The 18319-nt window shown below is 38.9% G+C and overlaps 1 protein-coding gene across 1 annotated transcript in view; it reads left to right on the forward strand.

Moving 5' to 3' along the window:
- LOC136872319 (endothelin-converting enzyme 2) overlaps window positions 1-18319 on the forward strand; it is a 274577-nt gene that overhangs the window by 44697 nt on the left and 211561 nt on the right. The window contains exon 3 of the mRNA XM_067146134.2: window positions 15888-16007. Coding sequence (XP_067002235.2) covers window positions 15888-16007 — 120 coding nt within the window. The remainder of the gene's footprint in view (window positions 1-15887; window positions 16008-18319) is intronic.

Below are 18319 nucleotides of genomic sequence, written 5' to 3' on the forward strand. Positions count from 1 at the left end.
GATATGAATCTCGAAGTGGAAGTCTGCACTTTTCAACGTGCTCATGCTTATCCGTCATCTATATATATAAAAGCAAGTCGGGCTGGAGCGATGTATATATAAATATTTAAAAATGAAAAAAGACGTGAATTAATGAGGCACTTCCAGAAATCTCAGAAATTTGAAACTTGGTACGGGGGAAACTGATGACCCCAGGATCCCTAGAAAAATCGGAAATTCTCAAAATTCCCTGAAGGGGGCACGCTGGGGGGGATCAAATTTTGGGCTCAGCATAAGAACACAGTCGTATAGTATATCCAAAACGATAACCTATAGGTTTCGTGGGCTTAAAAATTTTCGGTAATTTCCTCATTTTTATCCCCTATCCCCCCAAATCAAGATGGCGGCACAACCTGCCAGACGAGGTAGACAATTGAAATTTGGTGAAATTATAGCTTTTGGTCCCTAACCGACGGGAAAATTCCAAGATGTTCAAATTTTTCACTTTTTACCCCTAAAGATATCGAAATATGGAGGCAATTTTAATGACTGTGCAGACATTCCTTTTGAGCTATTTTTTGGCTAAACGGTAAGTCGTATCACAAAACGGATGGCACAAGGTCCCTTCAATTCGGAGTGATCTACAACTTTGGTCCTGTGACATTTTGTCGTATCTCTCTCCCTTATACGTTAAATTTGGCCGTATTTCTGGATTGTTCGTAAATTTGGTGATTTTTACAAGTATATTTCATTGTTTGACACACTTATAAGGATGATAGGATCATCACGTTAGGTGCGCACATTGGCACAATTAAGGGACATATGTGTACCAAATTTCATGATTCTAGCTTATACATAAGTAGGCAAAATGTAATGTAAAATGTTAAAAATGCACCCAAATTTCACCCTATTCAAAATTTGAACTCAATTTACCCCCTTAATATGGGAGATACGAGGATATGGTTTAGCAACAAACATTTAGAGCGATAAATGTGGCGTCTGATGGCGCAAACCGTTTCTTAATATCATAAACCGTTTAGGAGATATGAATCTCGAAGTGGAAGTCTGCACTTTTCAACGTGCTCATGTTTATCCGTCATCTATCTATATATATAAAAGCAAGTCGGGCTGGAGCGATGTATATATAAATATTTAAAAATGAAAAACGACGTGAATTAATGAGGCACTTCCAGAAATCTCAGAAATTTGAAACTTGGTACGGGGGAAACTGATGACCCCAGGATCCCTAGAAAAATCGGAAATTCTCAAAATTCCCTGAAGGGGGCACGCTGGGGGGGATCAAATTTTGGGCTCAGCATAAGAACACAGTCGTATAGTATATCCAAAACGATAACCTATAGGTTTCGTGGGCTTAAAAATTTTCGGGAATTTCCTCATTTTTATCCCCTATCCCCCCAAATCAAGATGGCGGCACAACCTGGCAGACGAGGTAGACAATTGAAATTTGGTGAAATTATAGCTTTTGGTCCCTAACCGACGGGAAAATTCCAAGATGTTCAAATTTTTCACTTTTTACCCCTAAAGATATCGAAATATAGAGGCAATTTTAATGACTGTGCAGACATTCCTTTTGAGCTATTTTTTGGCTAAACGGTAAGTCGTATCACAAAACGGATGGCACAATGTCCCTTCAATTCGGAGTGATCTACAACTTTGGTCCTGTGACATTTTGTCGTATCTCTCTCCCTTATACGTTAAATTTGGCCGTATTTCTGGATTGTTCGTAAATTTGGTGATTTTTACAAGTATATTTCATTGTTTGACACACTTATAAGGATGATAGGATCATCACGTTAGGTGCGCACATTGGCACGATTAAGGGACATATGTGTACCAAATTTCATGATTCTAGCGTATACATAAGTAGGCAAAATGTAATGTAAAATGTTATAAATGCACCCAAATTTCACCCTATTCAAAATTTGAACTCAATTTACCCCCTTAATATGGGAGATACGAGGATATGGTTTAGCAACAAACATTTAGAGCGATAAATGGGGCGTCTGATGGCGCAAACCGTTTCTTAATATCATAAACCGTTTAGGAGATATGAATCTCGAAGTGGAAGTCTGCACTTTTCAACGTGCTCATGCTTATCCGTCATCTATATATATAAAAGCAAGTCGGGCTGGAGCGATGTATATATAAATATTTAAAAATGAAAAAAGACGTGAATTAATGAGGCACTTCCAGAAATCTCAGAAATTTGAAACTTGGTACGGGAAAAACGGATGACCCCAGGATCCCTAGAAAAATCGGAAATTCTCAAAATTCCCTGAAGGGGTCACGCTGGGGGGGGGGCTCAAATTTGTAGCGATCGAGAAAGGGTGGGTCTGCTATTGTAATCAGTACTCCCCACACCGACTTTGACTGGCTGTATGAAAGGGCCCTTCTCCAAATCCTGTGTAACTGTCATTAGTAAGGAAGGTCTACAATTGTAATGAATAGTTCGCTTCTCGATTTGACTTGTAGAAGGCAAGTGAGCATGCAGTTTTGTGTAAAACATCCCTACCCGATTGTATTTGGCAGTAGGCAAGGGTGCCCGCCATTATAAACAAATGTCCTCATCTAAAATGTGACTGGCATTAGGCATAGTGGCCTGCTATTTTGATGGAAACTCACCAACTTGCTGTGACTGGCAGTAAGCTGGCTGAAAGTAGGAAAATCGGCCTGACATTATAGTGATAACGGCACAACTCAATTTTGAATGGTGGTAGGGAATTTGCCTGCTATTATAATAAAATCTCCTCGACTGTAATCTCTTTGGGAGTAGGAAATGGGGCCTGCCATTGTAACGAACACTCCCAACTTGATTGTGACCGCGCAGTAGGCAATGGGGCTTCCAATTATAATGAATGGCAGTAGGCAAGTGAGCCTGCCGTTATATCACAAATCCGTAACAAACACTTTACATTGGAAACAACGTATGGGGACATCACCATGCTCTTTCTCGGATAACGCTAAGAGACATGCAATTTTAAAACAATCTTATTTACTGCATGTACACTGTTTACTTCGATATTCGAATACAATGTTGAACACCGTAGCGAAGCACGGGTATATTTGCTAGTCTATATATATAAAAGCAAGTCGGGCTGGAGCGATGTATATATAAATATTTAAAAATGAAAAAAGACGTGAATTAATGAGGCACTTCCAGAAATCTCATAAATTTGAAACTTTGTACGGAGGAAACTGATGACCCCAGGATCCCTAGAAAAATCGGAAATTCTCAAAATTCCCTGAAGGGGGCACGCTGGGGGGGGCTCAAATTTTGGGCTCAGCATAAGAACACAGTCGTATAGTATATCCAAAACGATAACCTATAGGTTTCGTGGGCTTAAAAATTTTCGAGAATTTCCTCATTTTTATCCCCTATCCCCCAATTCAAAATGGCGGCACAACCTGCCAGACGAAGTAGACAATTGAAATTTGGTGAAATTATAGCTTTTGGTCCCTAACCGACGGGAAAATTCCAAGATGTTCAAATTTTTCACTTTTTACCCCCCAAAGATATCGAAATATGGAGGCAATTTTAATGACTGTGCAGACATTCCTTTTGAGCTATTTTTTGGCTAAACGGTAAGTCGTATCACAAAACGGATGGCACATTGTCTCTTCAATTCGGAGTGATCTACAACTTTGGTCCTGTGACATTTTGTCGTATCTCTCTCCCTTATACGTTAAATTTGGCCGAATTTCTGGATTGTTCGTAAATTTGGTGATTTGTACAAGTATATTTCATTGTTTGACACACTTATAAGAACGATAGGATCATCACGTTGTGTGCGCACATTGGCACGATTAAGGGACATATGTGTACGAAATTTCATGATTCTAGCTTATACATAAGTAGGCAAAAAGTAATGTAAAATGTTAAAAATGCACCCAAATTTCACCCTATTCAAAATTTGATCTCAATTTACCCCCTTAATATGGGAGATAAGAGGAAATGGTTTAGAAAGAAATATGTAGAGCGATAAATGAGGCGTCTGATGGCGCAAACCGTTTCTTAATATCATAAACCGTTTAGGAGATATGAATCTCGAAGTGGAAGTCTGCACTTTTCAACGTGCTCATGCTTATCCGTCATCTATCTATATATATAAAAGCAAGTCGGGCTGGAGCGATGTATATATAAATATTTAAAAATGAAAAGACGTGATTAATGAGGCACTTCCAGAAATCTCAGAAATTTGAAACTTTGTACGGAGGAAACTGATGACCCCAGGATCCCTAGAAAAATCGGAAATTCTCAAAATTCCCTCAAGGGGGCACGCTGGGGGGGGCTCAAATTTTGGGCTCAGCATAAGAACACAGTCGTATAGTATATCCAAAACGATAACCTATAGGTTTCGTGGGCTTAAAAATTTTCGAGAATTTCCTCATTTTTATCCCCTATCCCCCCAAATCAAAATGGCGGCACAACATGCCAGACGAAGTAGACAATTGAAATTTGGTGAAATTATAGCTTTTGGTCCCTAACCGACGGGAAAATTCCAAGATGTTCAAATTTTTCACTTTTTACCCCCCAAAGATATCGAAATATGGAGGCAATTTTAATGACTGTGCAGACATTCCTTTTGAGCTATTTTTTGGCTAAACGGTAAGTCGTATCACAAAACGGATGGCACAATGTCGCTTCAATTCGGAGTGATCTACAACTTTGGTCCTGTGACATTTTGTCGTATCTCTCTCCCTAATACGTTAAATTTGGCCGTATTTCTGGATTGTTCGTAAATTTTGTGATTTTTACAAGTATATTTCATTGTTTGACACACTTATAAGAATGGTAGGATCATCACGTTGTGTGCGCACATTTGCACGATTAAGGGACATATGTGTACCAAATTTCATGATTCTAGCTTATACATAAGTAGGCAAAAAGTAATGTAAAATATTAAAAATGCACCCAAATTTCAGCCTATTCAAAATTTGATTTCAATTTACCCCCTTAATATGGGAGATAAGAGGAAATGGTTTAGAAACAAATATGTAGAGTGATAAATGAGGCGTCTGATGGCGCAAACCGTTTCTTAATATCATAAACCGTTTAGGAGATATGAATCTCGAAGTGGAAGTCTGCACGTTTCAACGTGCTCATGCTTATCCGTCATCTATATAAATAAAATTGTTTCTGTTTGTCTGTTTGTCTGTCTGTTTGTCTGTTCCACCATCACGTCGAAACGGCTGGATAGATCTCAACCAAACATCATATTTAGAGTATACTGACCCCGGGGAAGGTTTCGATATGCATATCATTTTAAAATCTTTGAAAAGACGGGGGTTTTATAGGAAAAACGGTTTTCCTCCATTTTCTCTTATACTATTATGGGCAAAATATCGAATTTGTCGTATAAGGACGAGACAAAGCTCAATTTAATCCTCTTGACGCAAAGAACAAAACTCGGTAAGCCCTACGGGCCCGAAAACCATGTTTTAAGGCCCTAAAACCAACCGTTACGGAGATATTGGCACCACACTACCCCTGCTCTAGGAATCGGATAAAGAAATGAACTGCCGTAACCATGGCAACGTCAGCTCCAGGATTCTAGAGCAGTGAGATTATGCATGTACGTTTGGGCATAGCTGTCAACCAAAATAGGTACAAATAAGACTTAATATCTGGGAAAAAAATATACTGTTGTGTAAGGCACTCATAGGACTCCTTTTGGGCGGGGATGGAAAGGGGGTGAAGAACGAGTGTAAAATTTTTTTTTAATAAATAAAATTGTTTCTGTTTGTCTGTCTGTTTGTCTGTTCCACCATCACGTCGAAACGGCTGGATAGATCTCAACCAAACTTCATATTTAGAGTATACTCATCCCGGGGAAGGTTTCGATATGCATATCATTTTAAAATCTTTGAATACACGGGGGTTTATAGGAAAACCTGAATGGTTTTTCCACCATCACGTCGAAACGGCTGGATAGATCTCAACCAAACTTCATATTTAGAGTATACTCCTCCCGGGGAAGGTTTCGATATGCATATCATTTTAAAATCTTTGAATACACGGGGGGTTTATAGGAAAACCAGAATGGTTTTTCCACCATCACGTCGAAACGGCTGGATAGATCTCAACCAAACTTCGTATTTAGAGTATACTCCTCCCGGGGAAGGTTTCGATATGCATATCATTTTAAAATCTTTGAATACACGGGGGGTTTATAGGAAAACCAGAATGATTTTTCCACCATCACGTCGAAACGGCTGGATAGATCTCAACCAAATTTCATATTTAGAGTATACTCATCCCGGGGAAAGTTTCGATATGCATATCATTTTAAAATCTTTGAATAGACGGGGGTTTATAGGAAAACCACAATGGTTTTTCCACCATCACGTCGAAACGGCTGGATAGATCTCAACCAAACTTCATATTTAGAGTATACTCCTCCCGGGGAAGGTTTTGATGTGCATATCATTTTAAACTCCTTGAAAACACGTTGGGGTTATAGGAAAACCAAAATGGTTTTTCCACCATCACGTCGAAACGGCTGGATAGATCTCAACCAAATATCATATTTAGAGTATACTCCTCCCGGGGAAGGTCTCGATATGCATATCATTTTAAAATCTTTGAATACACAGGGGGTTTATCGGAAAACCAGAATGGTTTTTCCACCATCACCTCGAAACGGCTCGATAGATCTCAACCAAATTTCATATATACAGTATACTCATCCCGGGGAAGGTTTCGATATGCATGTCATTTTAAAATCTTTGAATGCACGGGGGGTTTATAGGAAAACCAGAATGGTTTTTCCACCATCACGTCGAAACGGCTGGATAGATCTCAACCAAACTTCATATTTAGAGTATACTCATCGCGGGGAAGGTTTCGATATGCATATCATTTTAAAATCTTTGAATACACGGGGGGTTTATAAGAAAACCAGAATGGTTTTTCCACCGTCACGTCGAAACGGCTGGATAGATCTCAACCAAATTTCATATTTAGAGTATACTCATCCCGGGGAAGGTTTCGATATGCATATCATTTTAAAATCTTTGAATACACGGGGGGTTTATAGGAAAACGAGAATGGTTTTTCCACCATCACGTCGAAACGGCTGGATAGATCTCAACCAAATTTCATATTTAGAGTATACTCATCCCGGGGAAGGTTTCGATATGCATATCATTTTAAAATCTTTGAATACACGGGGGGTTTATACGGAAACCAGTATGGTTTTTCCACCATCACGTCTAAACGGCTGGATAGATCTCAACTAAACTTCATATTTAGAGTATACTCTTCCCGGGGAAGGTTTCGATACGTATATCATTTTAAAATCTTTGAATACACGGGGGTTTATAGGAAAACCAGAATGGTTTTTCCACCATCACGTCGAAACGGCTGGATAGATCTCAACCAAATTTCAAATTTAGAGTATACTCATCCCGGGGAAGGTTTCGATATGCATATCATTTTAAAATCTTTGAATACACGGGGGTTTATAGGAAAACCAGAATGGTTTTACCACCATCACGTCGAAACGGCTGGATAGATCTCAACCAAACTTCATATTTAGAGTATACTCATCCCGGGGAAGGTTTCGATATGCATATCATTTTAAAATCTTTGAATAGACGGGGGTTTATAGGAAAACCAGAATGGTTTTTCCACCATCACGTCGAAACGGCTCGATAGATCTCAAACAAATTTCATATTTAGAGTATACTCATCCCGGGGAAGGTTTCGATATGCATATCATTTTAAAATCTTTGAATACACGGGGGTTTATAGGAAAACCAGAATGTTTTTTCCACCATCACGTCGAAACGGCTGGATAGATCTCAACGAAATTTCATATTTAGAGTATACTCATCCCGGGGAAGGTTTCGATATGCATATCATTTTAAAATCTTTGAATAGACGGGGGTTTATAGGAAAACCAGAATGGTCTTTCCACCATCACGTCGAAACGGCTCGATAGATCTCAACTAAACTTCATATTTAGAGTGTATTCATCCCAAGGAAGGTTTCAATATGCATATCATTTTAAAATCTTTCAATAGACGGGGGGTTTATAGGGAAACCAGAATGGTTTTCCTCCATTTTCTCTTATACTATTGATTTTCTGTAAGCTTCGTTTACCGTACGTGAAACGTCTCTTCATTATAAACAACTTTCGTTATGTTCATAGTTTACCTTACTCTTTACATGACGGAGAAATTTACAATTTTCTGCTGGTACCATGCTCTGCATTGAGTAACCGACAGACCGACAACGAACCTACAGGTTACCATGGCAACGTCTCTGACTGCATGCCAGCAGGGAAGTAACGTTTTGCCATTTTCCTCACCATGCTTTTAAATTCGTGGTTGTTCCTTAGGTAGAAGGCAGGAGAGGCGTCAATTGGCCTATCTGCGGGATATTGGCGGAATATCGTTGGATGTTATAACCGCCTTCGAATAGATTAAGTAATAACACCATTAGTCATCTTCTTATTTTTTGTTTACCTAGGAATCACTGGACCTAAATTTCTCCTCTGTTACCGCTTTATTATATCCATAACTCACACTAGCATAATTTATTGAGGGTCATTTGATTTTCCAATACATTAACTAGGCATTTACATATTTGTCGTTTTCCGGCTGTCCTCAGTTATAATCCATTTTCTATTACTTTCAACTCTCTTAACTGTACTATTTTCTTCCTTAATTACGCCGTATGTACGCGAATGCTACAAACTACTGGATGTATTCCCACCAATACTCATATTTAGAATACACCTGTCCTTGATAGGTTTTAGGGCAAATATTGTTTCTAAATCCCTGAACTGACTGGGGGTTTATACGAAACCGAAACAGTGATTTTGCACTCTACAAAATATACACAACCAACGTTAATTTAAATCTACCTGCCTTGGTAGAAATTTTTTTCTAAACCTTTTTTCTCATGTGCATCATTTCGATATGAGGATTAATAAGGGAGATATCATTAACGGACCGTTTTTCTGTACAAGTCCCAACGGACTTAACTCTCGAGCGGGTGCGTGTAAAGCGTATTCCTTACAACTTGAAAACTACTGAAGACATTCGAACCAAAATTCATATTTAGCATCCACCTGTCCAAAGGTAGGTTTTAAACGTAAATAACATTTCATGTTCCGGAATGGACTGGCGGTTTATAGGGAATCGAAATGGTGATTTTACTCTTCCACAATATATACAGAACAAGACCAACCTGACTGGAAATCGACCAAACGTGATGGAATTCTACCTCTAAACCTTTTTTTCATGTGCATTTTTTCGTCAGGAGGATTAATAAGGGAGATATCATGAATGGTCAGTTTTGCAGGTTAAGTCCAGCGGACATAGCCAAAAAGGTGTTTTACATGGAGCAGATTCCTTATCTACATAAATCAAATCGTAACGACTGTGTGCCTCTACACTGACTGTTTTGGCGAAATTTTCGTACAGCTTTCCGTTTAAGGGGTAATATTGACCATCTGCATAATTTTTGGTTTAGTTTCCTGAAAGTCCTAATTTTTACCCGCCTCGCCCAAAATCCAGATTGCGGCATAATTTGCCAGAAGAAAAAGAAGATAATTGAAATTTGACAAAATTATACGTTTTAGCCTGTAACGAACGGAAAACATCCTAGATCATTAAATTTTTCACTTTTTATCCGCGAAGAATATAGAAATATGCAGGCAATTTTAATGATGGTGCAGACCTTCGGAAATTCCTATCACATAACTGATTGCACAATATTCGTTCAATTTGGAATGATCTACAACCTTGGTCTTATGACTTTTTGCCGTATCTGTCCCTTTTACGTTTGATTTTTCTCTATTAATGGATGTTAAGTCAATTTGGAATTTTCACATGCATAATTCATACCTTCGATTACTTATATGAAATACAGAATCATCAAACTCTTCACGAAAATTGGCCCACCCAGTAGCCATATATCAGCCAAATGCTATGTATGTAGCTGTCACATAATTATCCGAAAAGTAATGTAATGTGAGATAATCTTACAAGAACGTTACCCTGTTCCACGTTTCTAACTCAATCTGACCCAAGAATAGATGACATATCATAGGACCAGGCATTTAGGCCACTAAATCCGGCGTGTCTTATGGTATAATCCTTTGTCGATATGACGTACGTTTAGTAGCAGTTAATCTGTAAATGAAGGTCTTCAATATTGTAAACACGCATATACTTTCGTATGTCGATTTGTAGTGATCGAGAAAGGGTTGGTCTGCTATTGTAATCAGTACTCCCCACACCGACTTTGTGTGTCATACTTTGACTGGCAGTATGAAAGGGTTCCTTCTCCAACTCCTGTGTAACTGTCATTAGTAAGGAAGGTCTACAATTGTAATGAATAGTTCACTTCTCGATTTGACTTGCAGAAGGCAAGTGAGCATGCAGTTTTGTTTAAAACTCCCCTACCCGATTGTGTTTGGCAGTAGGCAATGGTGCCCGCCATTATAAAGAAATGTCCTCATGTAAAATGTGACTGGCATTAGGCATAGTGGCCTGCTATTTTGATGGAAACTCAACCAACTTGGTGTGACTGGCAGTAAGCTGGCTGGAAGTAGGAAAATGGGCCTGGCATTATAATGATAACTGCACAACTCAGTTTCGAGTGATAGTAGGGTAATTGCCTGCCATTATAATAAAAACTGTAATCTGTCTGGAAGTAGGAAAGGGGGGCAGCCATTTTAACGAAAACTCCCCAAATCGATTCTGTGCGCATAGTAGGCAATGGGGCCTGCAATTATAATGTAAACTTCCCAACTCGATTGTGAATGGCAGTAGGCAAGTGAGCCTGTCGTTATATCACAAATCCATAACAAACACTTTACATTGGAAACAACGTACGGGGACATCCCCATGCTCTTTCTCGGATAACGCTAAGAGACATGCAATTTTAAAACAATCTTATTTACTACATGCACACTATTTACTTCGATATTCGAATACAATGTAGAATACCGTAGCGAAGCACGGGTACATTCGCTAGTCCTCTATATAACACTAATCAGAGGGAAAAATGGAAGGGAAAAATGAAGATATCGGTCAAAGAAAGACAAGGGCCACGAAGGGCGTGAAAATGAAAGACTCCCTAGCCCTCGCAAACCTAATAGCGTCGGGGTCGGAAAAGAACAAGAGTTGACCAAGAGAGGTCGGATAGGATAGATGAAAGTGAGGAGCCTGACACAAGTAAGTGGAAGCAATGCCAGGACTCAGCTGAGGGCCCCGTGGTCGCCAACCCACACTCCAAAGTTCAGAGCCCCTGGGGCCCCTTTTAGTCGCCTTTTACGACAGGCAGGGGATACCGTGGGTGTTATTCTACCGCCTCCACCCACAGGAGATAGTGGCCCGGGGGCTGGGTATTTGTGCTGTCCCCAACATCCCTGCAACTCACACACCACACGTAACACTATCCTCCACCACAATAACACGCAGTTACCTACACATGGCAGATGCCGCCCACCCTCGTCGGAGGGTCTGCCTTGCAAGGGCTGCATTCGGCTAGAAATAGCCACACGAAATTAAATTACTAGATTGTGAGCCGAAAGCCTGGATTTAATTCCAAAGCTCTCCACAGTGTGCATATGGAGTGATTGGATATGACACGGTTGATGGTGATTCGTTCGTCGGAAGGTGACGTTAAGCCTTGAGCAGACGCCTTGGTTTAATTCAACAGGAGCAGGCTATGTGCTGGCGCCGGGCTTCAACCTCTCCCCTCCTGCCATCATATATCACATATTTCACTTCATCTCATTAACTCCTCTGGTATAATATGCTCTTCTTTTTTTCTTAATCTGTTTACCCTCCAGAGTTGGTTTTTCCCACGGACTCAGCGAGGGATCCCACCTCTACCGCCTCAACGGCGTGTCCTGGAACGTGAGACTTCGTGTCGGAGATATAACTGGGGAGGAGGACCAGTACCTCACTCGGTCGGTCTCACATGTTATGTTGAACAAGGGCCTTGTGGTGGGAATAGGAAGATTGAACGGGATACACAAGGAAGCGGCCGTGGCCTTAAGTTAGGTACCATACTGGCATTTGCCTGGAGGAGAAGTGGGAAACCACGGAAAACCACTTCGAGGATGGCTAACGTGGGAATTGAACCCACGTCTACTCATTTGACTTGTCGAGGCTGAGTGTATCCCGTTCCAGTCCTCAAACCACATTTCAATTTTCGTTGTAGAGCCGGGAATCGAATCCAGGCCTCCGGGGGTGGCAGCTAATCACGCTAACCACTACACCACAAAGGCGGGCATTTGATGTGTTTGCAGCTTTAAAATCCGTTATTTATTATTCACTGTGCCCAGCTCGGGAACGCGTTTTTACTTACTTTTCCTCCTTTTCTTCCCATTGACTCTTCAACCGTTCGCCGGGTTTCTTTTTGAGTTATGTATCAGAGTTAGCGTCATGACGCGTAGCCTCTGGTATCAATCAATCAATCAATCAATCAATCAATCAATCAATCAATCAATCAATCAATCAATCAATCAATCAATCAATCAATCAATCAATCAATCAATCAATCAATCAATCAATCAATCAATCAATCAATCAATCAATCAATCAATCAATCAATCAATCAATCAATCAATCAATCAATCAATCAATCAATCAATCAATCAATCAATCAATCAATCAATCAATCAATCTGCATTTTGGGGCTGTTTCCAGAGTCGCCGATTCCCTAGCTGCAGTTTATCTAGTCTTTTCTTCAATAATTTCAAAGAAGTTGAAAATATATAGAATATCTCCCTTGGTAAACTATTGCAATTCCTAATTACTCTACCTATAAATGAACATTTGCTCCAGTTTTTCCTCCTCAGTTCCAACTTTATCTTCAAATCATGATCTTTCCTACTTTTAAAGACAACACTCCTGATTATTCGTCTAATAATGTAATTCAACTCTATGTATCCACTGACAGCTGCGAACATACCACTTAGTCGAGCAGCTCGTCTCCTTTCTTCCAATTCTTCCCAGCTCAAACTTCGCAACATTTTCGTAACGCTACCCCTTTGTCGGAGATCATCCAGAACAAATCGTGCTGCTTTCCTTTTAATATTCTTTCAGTTCTTAAAGCATGTAATCCTGGTTAGGGTCCCATACACTGGAACCACACTCTAATTCGGGTCTTACCATTGACTTATAAGCTCTCTCCTTTTCATACTTGCTACAACCCCTAAATACCGTCATAACCAAATAAAATAAAATCAAACCTAAATCACTTTATATGCAAATGAAGCATCTACCTCGGAGGCAAATAATACACAAAAATACATTGTTATCAGGCACTAAATTTTAAATTTAAAAGAATAAGAACATTTCCTAAAATACACTACTGTACAATTTTAGCTAACAATTTTTATATTAAACACACTGCTCATCTTTAATAAATTTGTATTATTTACTTAATCTTACTCATGGTATCTTCTGTACTTACATGCATAATCAACTCAAATACAATATGTGGAATTACTTAAAATAATACTATACAACTGCCATATGATTTAAGTTTACATTACAATGTTTTTTTAAACCCATTTTGTTACCTAACATGCATAACGACCTGCTACGTCTTAACCTGAGCCCCTTTTGCTACCGTTATCCAGAGTCTCTGAAGGGCCTTCTCAACAAATGTAGCGGTCCCAGGGTCCTCGATGTCTTCACCCCTACAGGCAGTCCCTTACTTCGGCTGTTCAACCTCCATAGACAAGGGGATGCAATAATTTATTCCCGAAAATTCTTTATATACAATAACCTGCACAGGTCGAATGCCTTCTAATATTTCTTTTCTCTGTTGCTGTTTATTCTTTTCTTGAATACCTGTACACATTTTGGAAAAGGATCAAACAATTCTCCTGGTAAATTGTTCCACTCCTTCACGCCCTTCCCAATGAATGAAAATTTACCCAGTCGATTCTGCTAAAATCCCGTCTAATTCTATACTTGTGGTCCACCCTGCCGATATAATTATTTCCCAACTGAAGCCTAGCACGGACTTTCCCCGTGCTTCCTCTGTTGTATAGACTCTATATAAAACTGTAAGTCTACTTTTCTCTCTTCCCTTACTTAAAGCTTCCCACCCAAATTCCTCTAACATTTCTGATACTCTACGTTTTCTCCTGAAATCCCCTGCTTTCCGCTGCACACTACCTTTTTCTTTTATTAAGAATTCCTGATGAGAATCCCAAACACTGTTTGCATATATTCCAATAATGGACCAACCATACGTAAGTAACTTTTGTCTTTTCATTCTTTGTCGCATCATTTAAGTAGCCTCATTATGACATGTAACGATCTGTGTGCTTTCGCAACAATTTCATAAACATGACCCTTCCAGTACAAATTACTTTCAAATCTGACACCTAAGTATTTGCACTTGCCATCTTTTGAGACAATTACCTCATCCAAAGCATAATGAAATTTAAGCTCGTGTTTGTAAATGCTGTGGCAGTTTATTTGCCTCCAATAACCTTCATATTATTCTCTTCAACCCGTTGTTGGATACTGTAAAGGTCCCTTTATAATTCTGTACAATCCTTTATGTTATTTACTTCCCTATAAACAATTATGTCATCTACATACAATCTTTTGATGTTATGTTGTTCCCTAAATCATTTGCATATATATTAAGAATAGTAATGGACGAATTGTACTACCCTTTGGAATGACCTTCCAAACATTCTCTTCCTGTGATACATAGTTTCCTACGTTGAATTTCTGAACCCTTGAATTTAGAAATGTTCTTATCCAACGTATAACCCTTATGTCCAATCCTATTACCTCCAGTTTCTGTAATAATATTCCATGTTCCTCTCTGCCAAATGCTTTGGAAAGGTCTACGGCTGTGCAATCCAACAGGCCTCCTGAATCCAACTGATCTGATATATCCTGCTGAAATCCTGCCTGTTGTGTCACGCACGAAAATTTCTTTCTAAATCCACACTGGCTCGTCATGAACTAACTTTTATCTTAACATACTCCTATAATATATTTTGCTATTAAAATCTCCAGCATTTTACAATCTACACTGATCAGGGTGACTTGTCTGTAGTTCTCTGGTTTCCTTTCATCACCGTTTCCTTTATAAATTAGTATGTAAAGAGATCTGTAATCTTCCTTTACAACCTCGTTAATGTGATATTTCATTATATTAACATCTAAGTACAGTACTTGCAGTGACATAATTTCACCTTAACAACACAGTAATTTCCTGTTGGTGAAACTCACAACCAGAATTTTCATCCCGTTCACCATCAAACTATTGAAGACATTTAAAATTCAGAAACACCCTCCTTGCGATACCGATTTAGGTTTCCTCCTTAATTGTGATACCTTCCCCACCCCCTCTGATTAGCTTTAATAGAGATGATTGTCCAGTTGTACCTCCTCTTAAAACAATAATCACCACCACCTTATTCCGCGTCCCATAAATTAATATTTGTCCTCTTGAATTCGAACTTTTCCTTCATATTGTGATATGCTCTATTTTTAAAAGCTCCACTCAAACTTATTCGTCTACTTAGTCGAGGAGTTCGATTCCTTACTCCCAAGTCTTCCCAGCCCAATGTTCGCAACATTTTTATAGCACTACTCTATCAGAAATCAGCCAGAACAAATCGTGCTGGTTTCCTTTGGATCCTTTCCAGTTCTAGTACTAAGCAGTTCTGGTGAGGGTCCCATACACAGGAACCATACTGAAATAGAGGTCCTACCAGAGACGTATACGTTATCTGCTTTACATTCTTATTACAACCCTTAAATACTCTGATAACATAACCATATGAAGAGATCTGTATGCTTTCTGTATAGCCTTGTTAACATGATTGTCGCAATGTATTATACTGTACTGTGTTTATCATTGTTCTTATCTTCTCACTCCTTAGGTGTGATAAAGAGGACGGACAATACCAGTCTACCAGTATTCCAGCACTTCAAGGCTTACTACCAAAGCTGTACCACCATGAAGAACATTAAGGAATTCGAGAGGGAATGGGCATACGAGGGTAAGAAGCTAACAAAACGAAGCATTATAATATTCCTCTACTGCATAGTGTTGTCATTAGGCAACATATAGCTTTTCAACTGTGTAAATGGATACAGATTGTGGACAGAGGTAGTTTTACGACTCACCTTCAACTGTACAGTCAATCAAACACACATACCAGTGATGCCTTGTTTTTTACATAACAGATGACAAAACAACCCTAGAACTGCTTCCACCCCGTCAATAGTATTGTCCGATCTAAACTTGAGTATTCATGTATAATTTGGTCTCCATGTTTTAAATCTTATCAAAATCAAATTGAAAGGGTGCAGAAATGCTTTTTAAGATATATTTATTATATAAATATAAGATATTCCCCTTTAGAAATTATGTTTCATATGGATTTTTGTTGAATGATTTTAAATATGTATCTCTAGCCAGTAGGCGTGTAATAGCTCAACACATTTATCTCTATAAGGTGGTTAATGCATTAATTGACGATAATAGTTCGCTTCGCGAGTTATACTTTAATGTTAGAAAAGGAAATTTAAGATTTCGGCAATTGTTTATTACTCCAGTCTCCAAAACTGTATTTTTAAGAACTCTCCATTTATCAATATATTGTGAAACATACAATAACTTAGTTAATAAGTATCATGTAGATCTTGACTTTGCTTATGATATGACACATATGTAAATATATTAAAAGAATTTTTCTCGTCGAAGTGATTTGTTTATTTGTATAATATTTACATGATTTTGTTACAACTTTTTTGTTTGATTTATTAACAGGCTTCTGTATATGAGATATTGTTTCATCCATTTCATACAGAGCATTATCATCTCATTTACATAGCGTTTTCACATTTTCTCCTTTTTGGTATTTCTATGTTATTTGTTCAAATAATTTGTAAAAGCCACCTATAATTGGAGCGTGTCACTGTTGGTGGCACATTTATTAAATAAATAAACATCCACGCGCATCATCTACCGTTTATTTTACGTGGGCTCTCCCCATCACCATTGCCACAGGCTTCGGGAGTACCTCTGGCTCAACCTCAAAGACATTACCGACCTAGGGTCGTTCAAGTATACTTGTGCATTGCATTTACGTACCCATGGCTAGTAGATAGTCTTTGAATGTTAAAAGCTTAGCGTAAAAATATTTTGTTTGTTTGTTTGTTTGTTTGTTTGTTTGTTTGTTTGTTTGTTGGGGACGATCAGATGGAGAGTCCCAGGGCGAAAATTGTGCCCTTTTACTCATCTGTTTCCGAGGGATACGCGATGAGTCGGAAAATCTCTGTTCTTCTACACTGGCGGGGGATAAAGCAATCTGTCATGGAGGTGGTATTTACCTCCAGTCAGAGCTGAACCCACTCTTCGCTGATAAATTGGAAAATTATTTATAATTGTTATTTAGTGTGGATGAGGGAAGGCCAAGCTTCTTAACAAACAGCCTCTTTCAGGGTCAAATTTTGATTTTATTTAGTGAGAGAGATGGTGCGATTTGGAATAATCCGAAATATTACTCAGACCAGGTCATAAGTGAGCCAAGGGCCACGATGTTTGAGCCAAGTATTGGGTTTATTGGTTCTTATGACATGTTTGAGGAGTGAGATGCCCGGTACGGTTGACTTGGTTTGCAGGATTCTACACTTGTTCATCTTAGCTATCTTCGTTACCTGAGTTCTAAGAGTCGGAATACGAAGTTCGGATCGTATCCGTCTGTTAGATCTCAGGATGGGGACTCTTATCATCTTCCGTAATAATTTGTTTCGAAAGGTTTCTAATTTTGAAAAGGGAGTTTTAGGGATATAGCACGAGGCCTCACACTCATACAGCAGCATGGGCCTAATACAGGCTTGATAAATATTTCTCTTCATGGTTGGAGAGGTATATTTATTGTAAAGCAGAGGTTTTGGGGCAGCCACGCGAGCTGAGGCTCGTTGCAGGGCTTGTTCGATAATTCTACTCCATGTGAGACTTTTGTCCATTGCTTAGCCGAGATATTTTATCTGATTGGTTCAGGACAGTGGGACATTGTTGATAGTAAGATGATCAACTGTAGGCCTTCTTTTTGAGAATAAAATCGCCTAGGTTTTATCTGCGTTAATTTTGATTTTTATTCTGAAGGCACCTCTTCCAGAATAGCGAGACCCCATACACTGGAACCATACTCTATTTGGGGTCTTACCAGACTCTTATATGCCCTGCCCTTTACATCATTACTACAAACCCTAAATACTCTCATAACCATGTGCACAGATCTGTACCCTTTATGTACAATCATATTTATGTGATTACCCCTATTCAATTAAGATCTTTCCTTAT

The sequence above is a fragment of the Anabrus simplex genome, chromosome 4, assembly GCF_040414725.1.
Source record: "Anabrus simplex isolate iqAnaSimp1 chromosome 4, ASM4041472v1, whole genome shotgun sequence".
Taxonomy (NCBI): domain Eukaryota; kingdom Metazoa; phylum Arthropoda; class Insecta; order Orthoptera; family Tettigoniidae; genus Anabrus; species Anabrus simplex.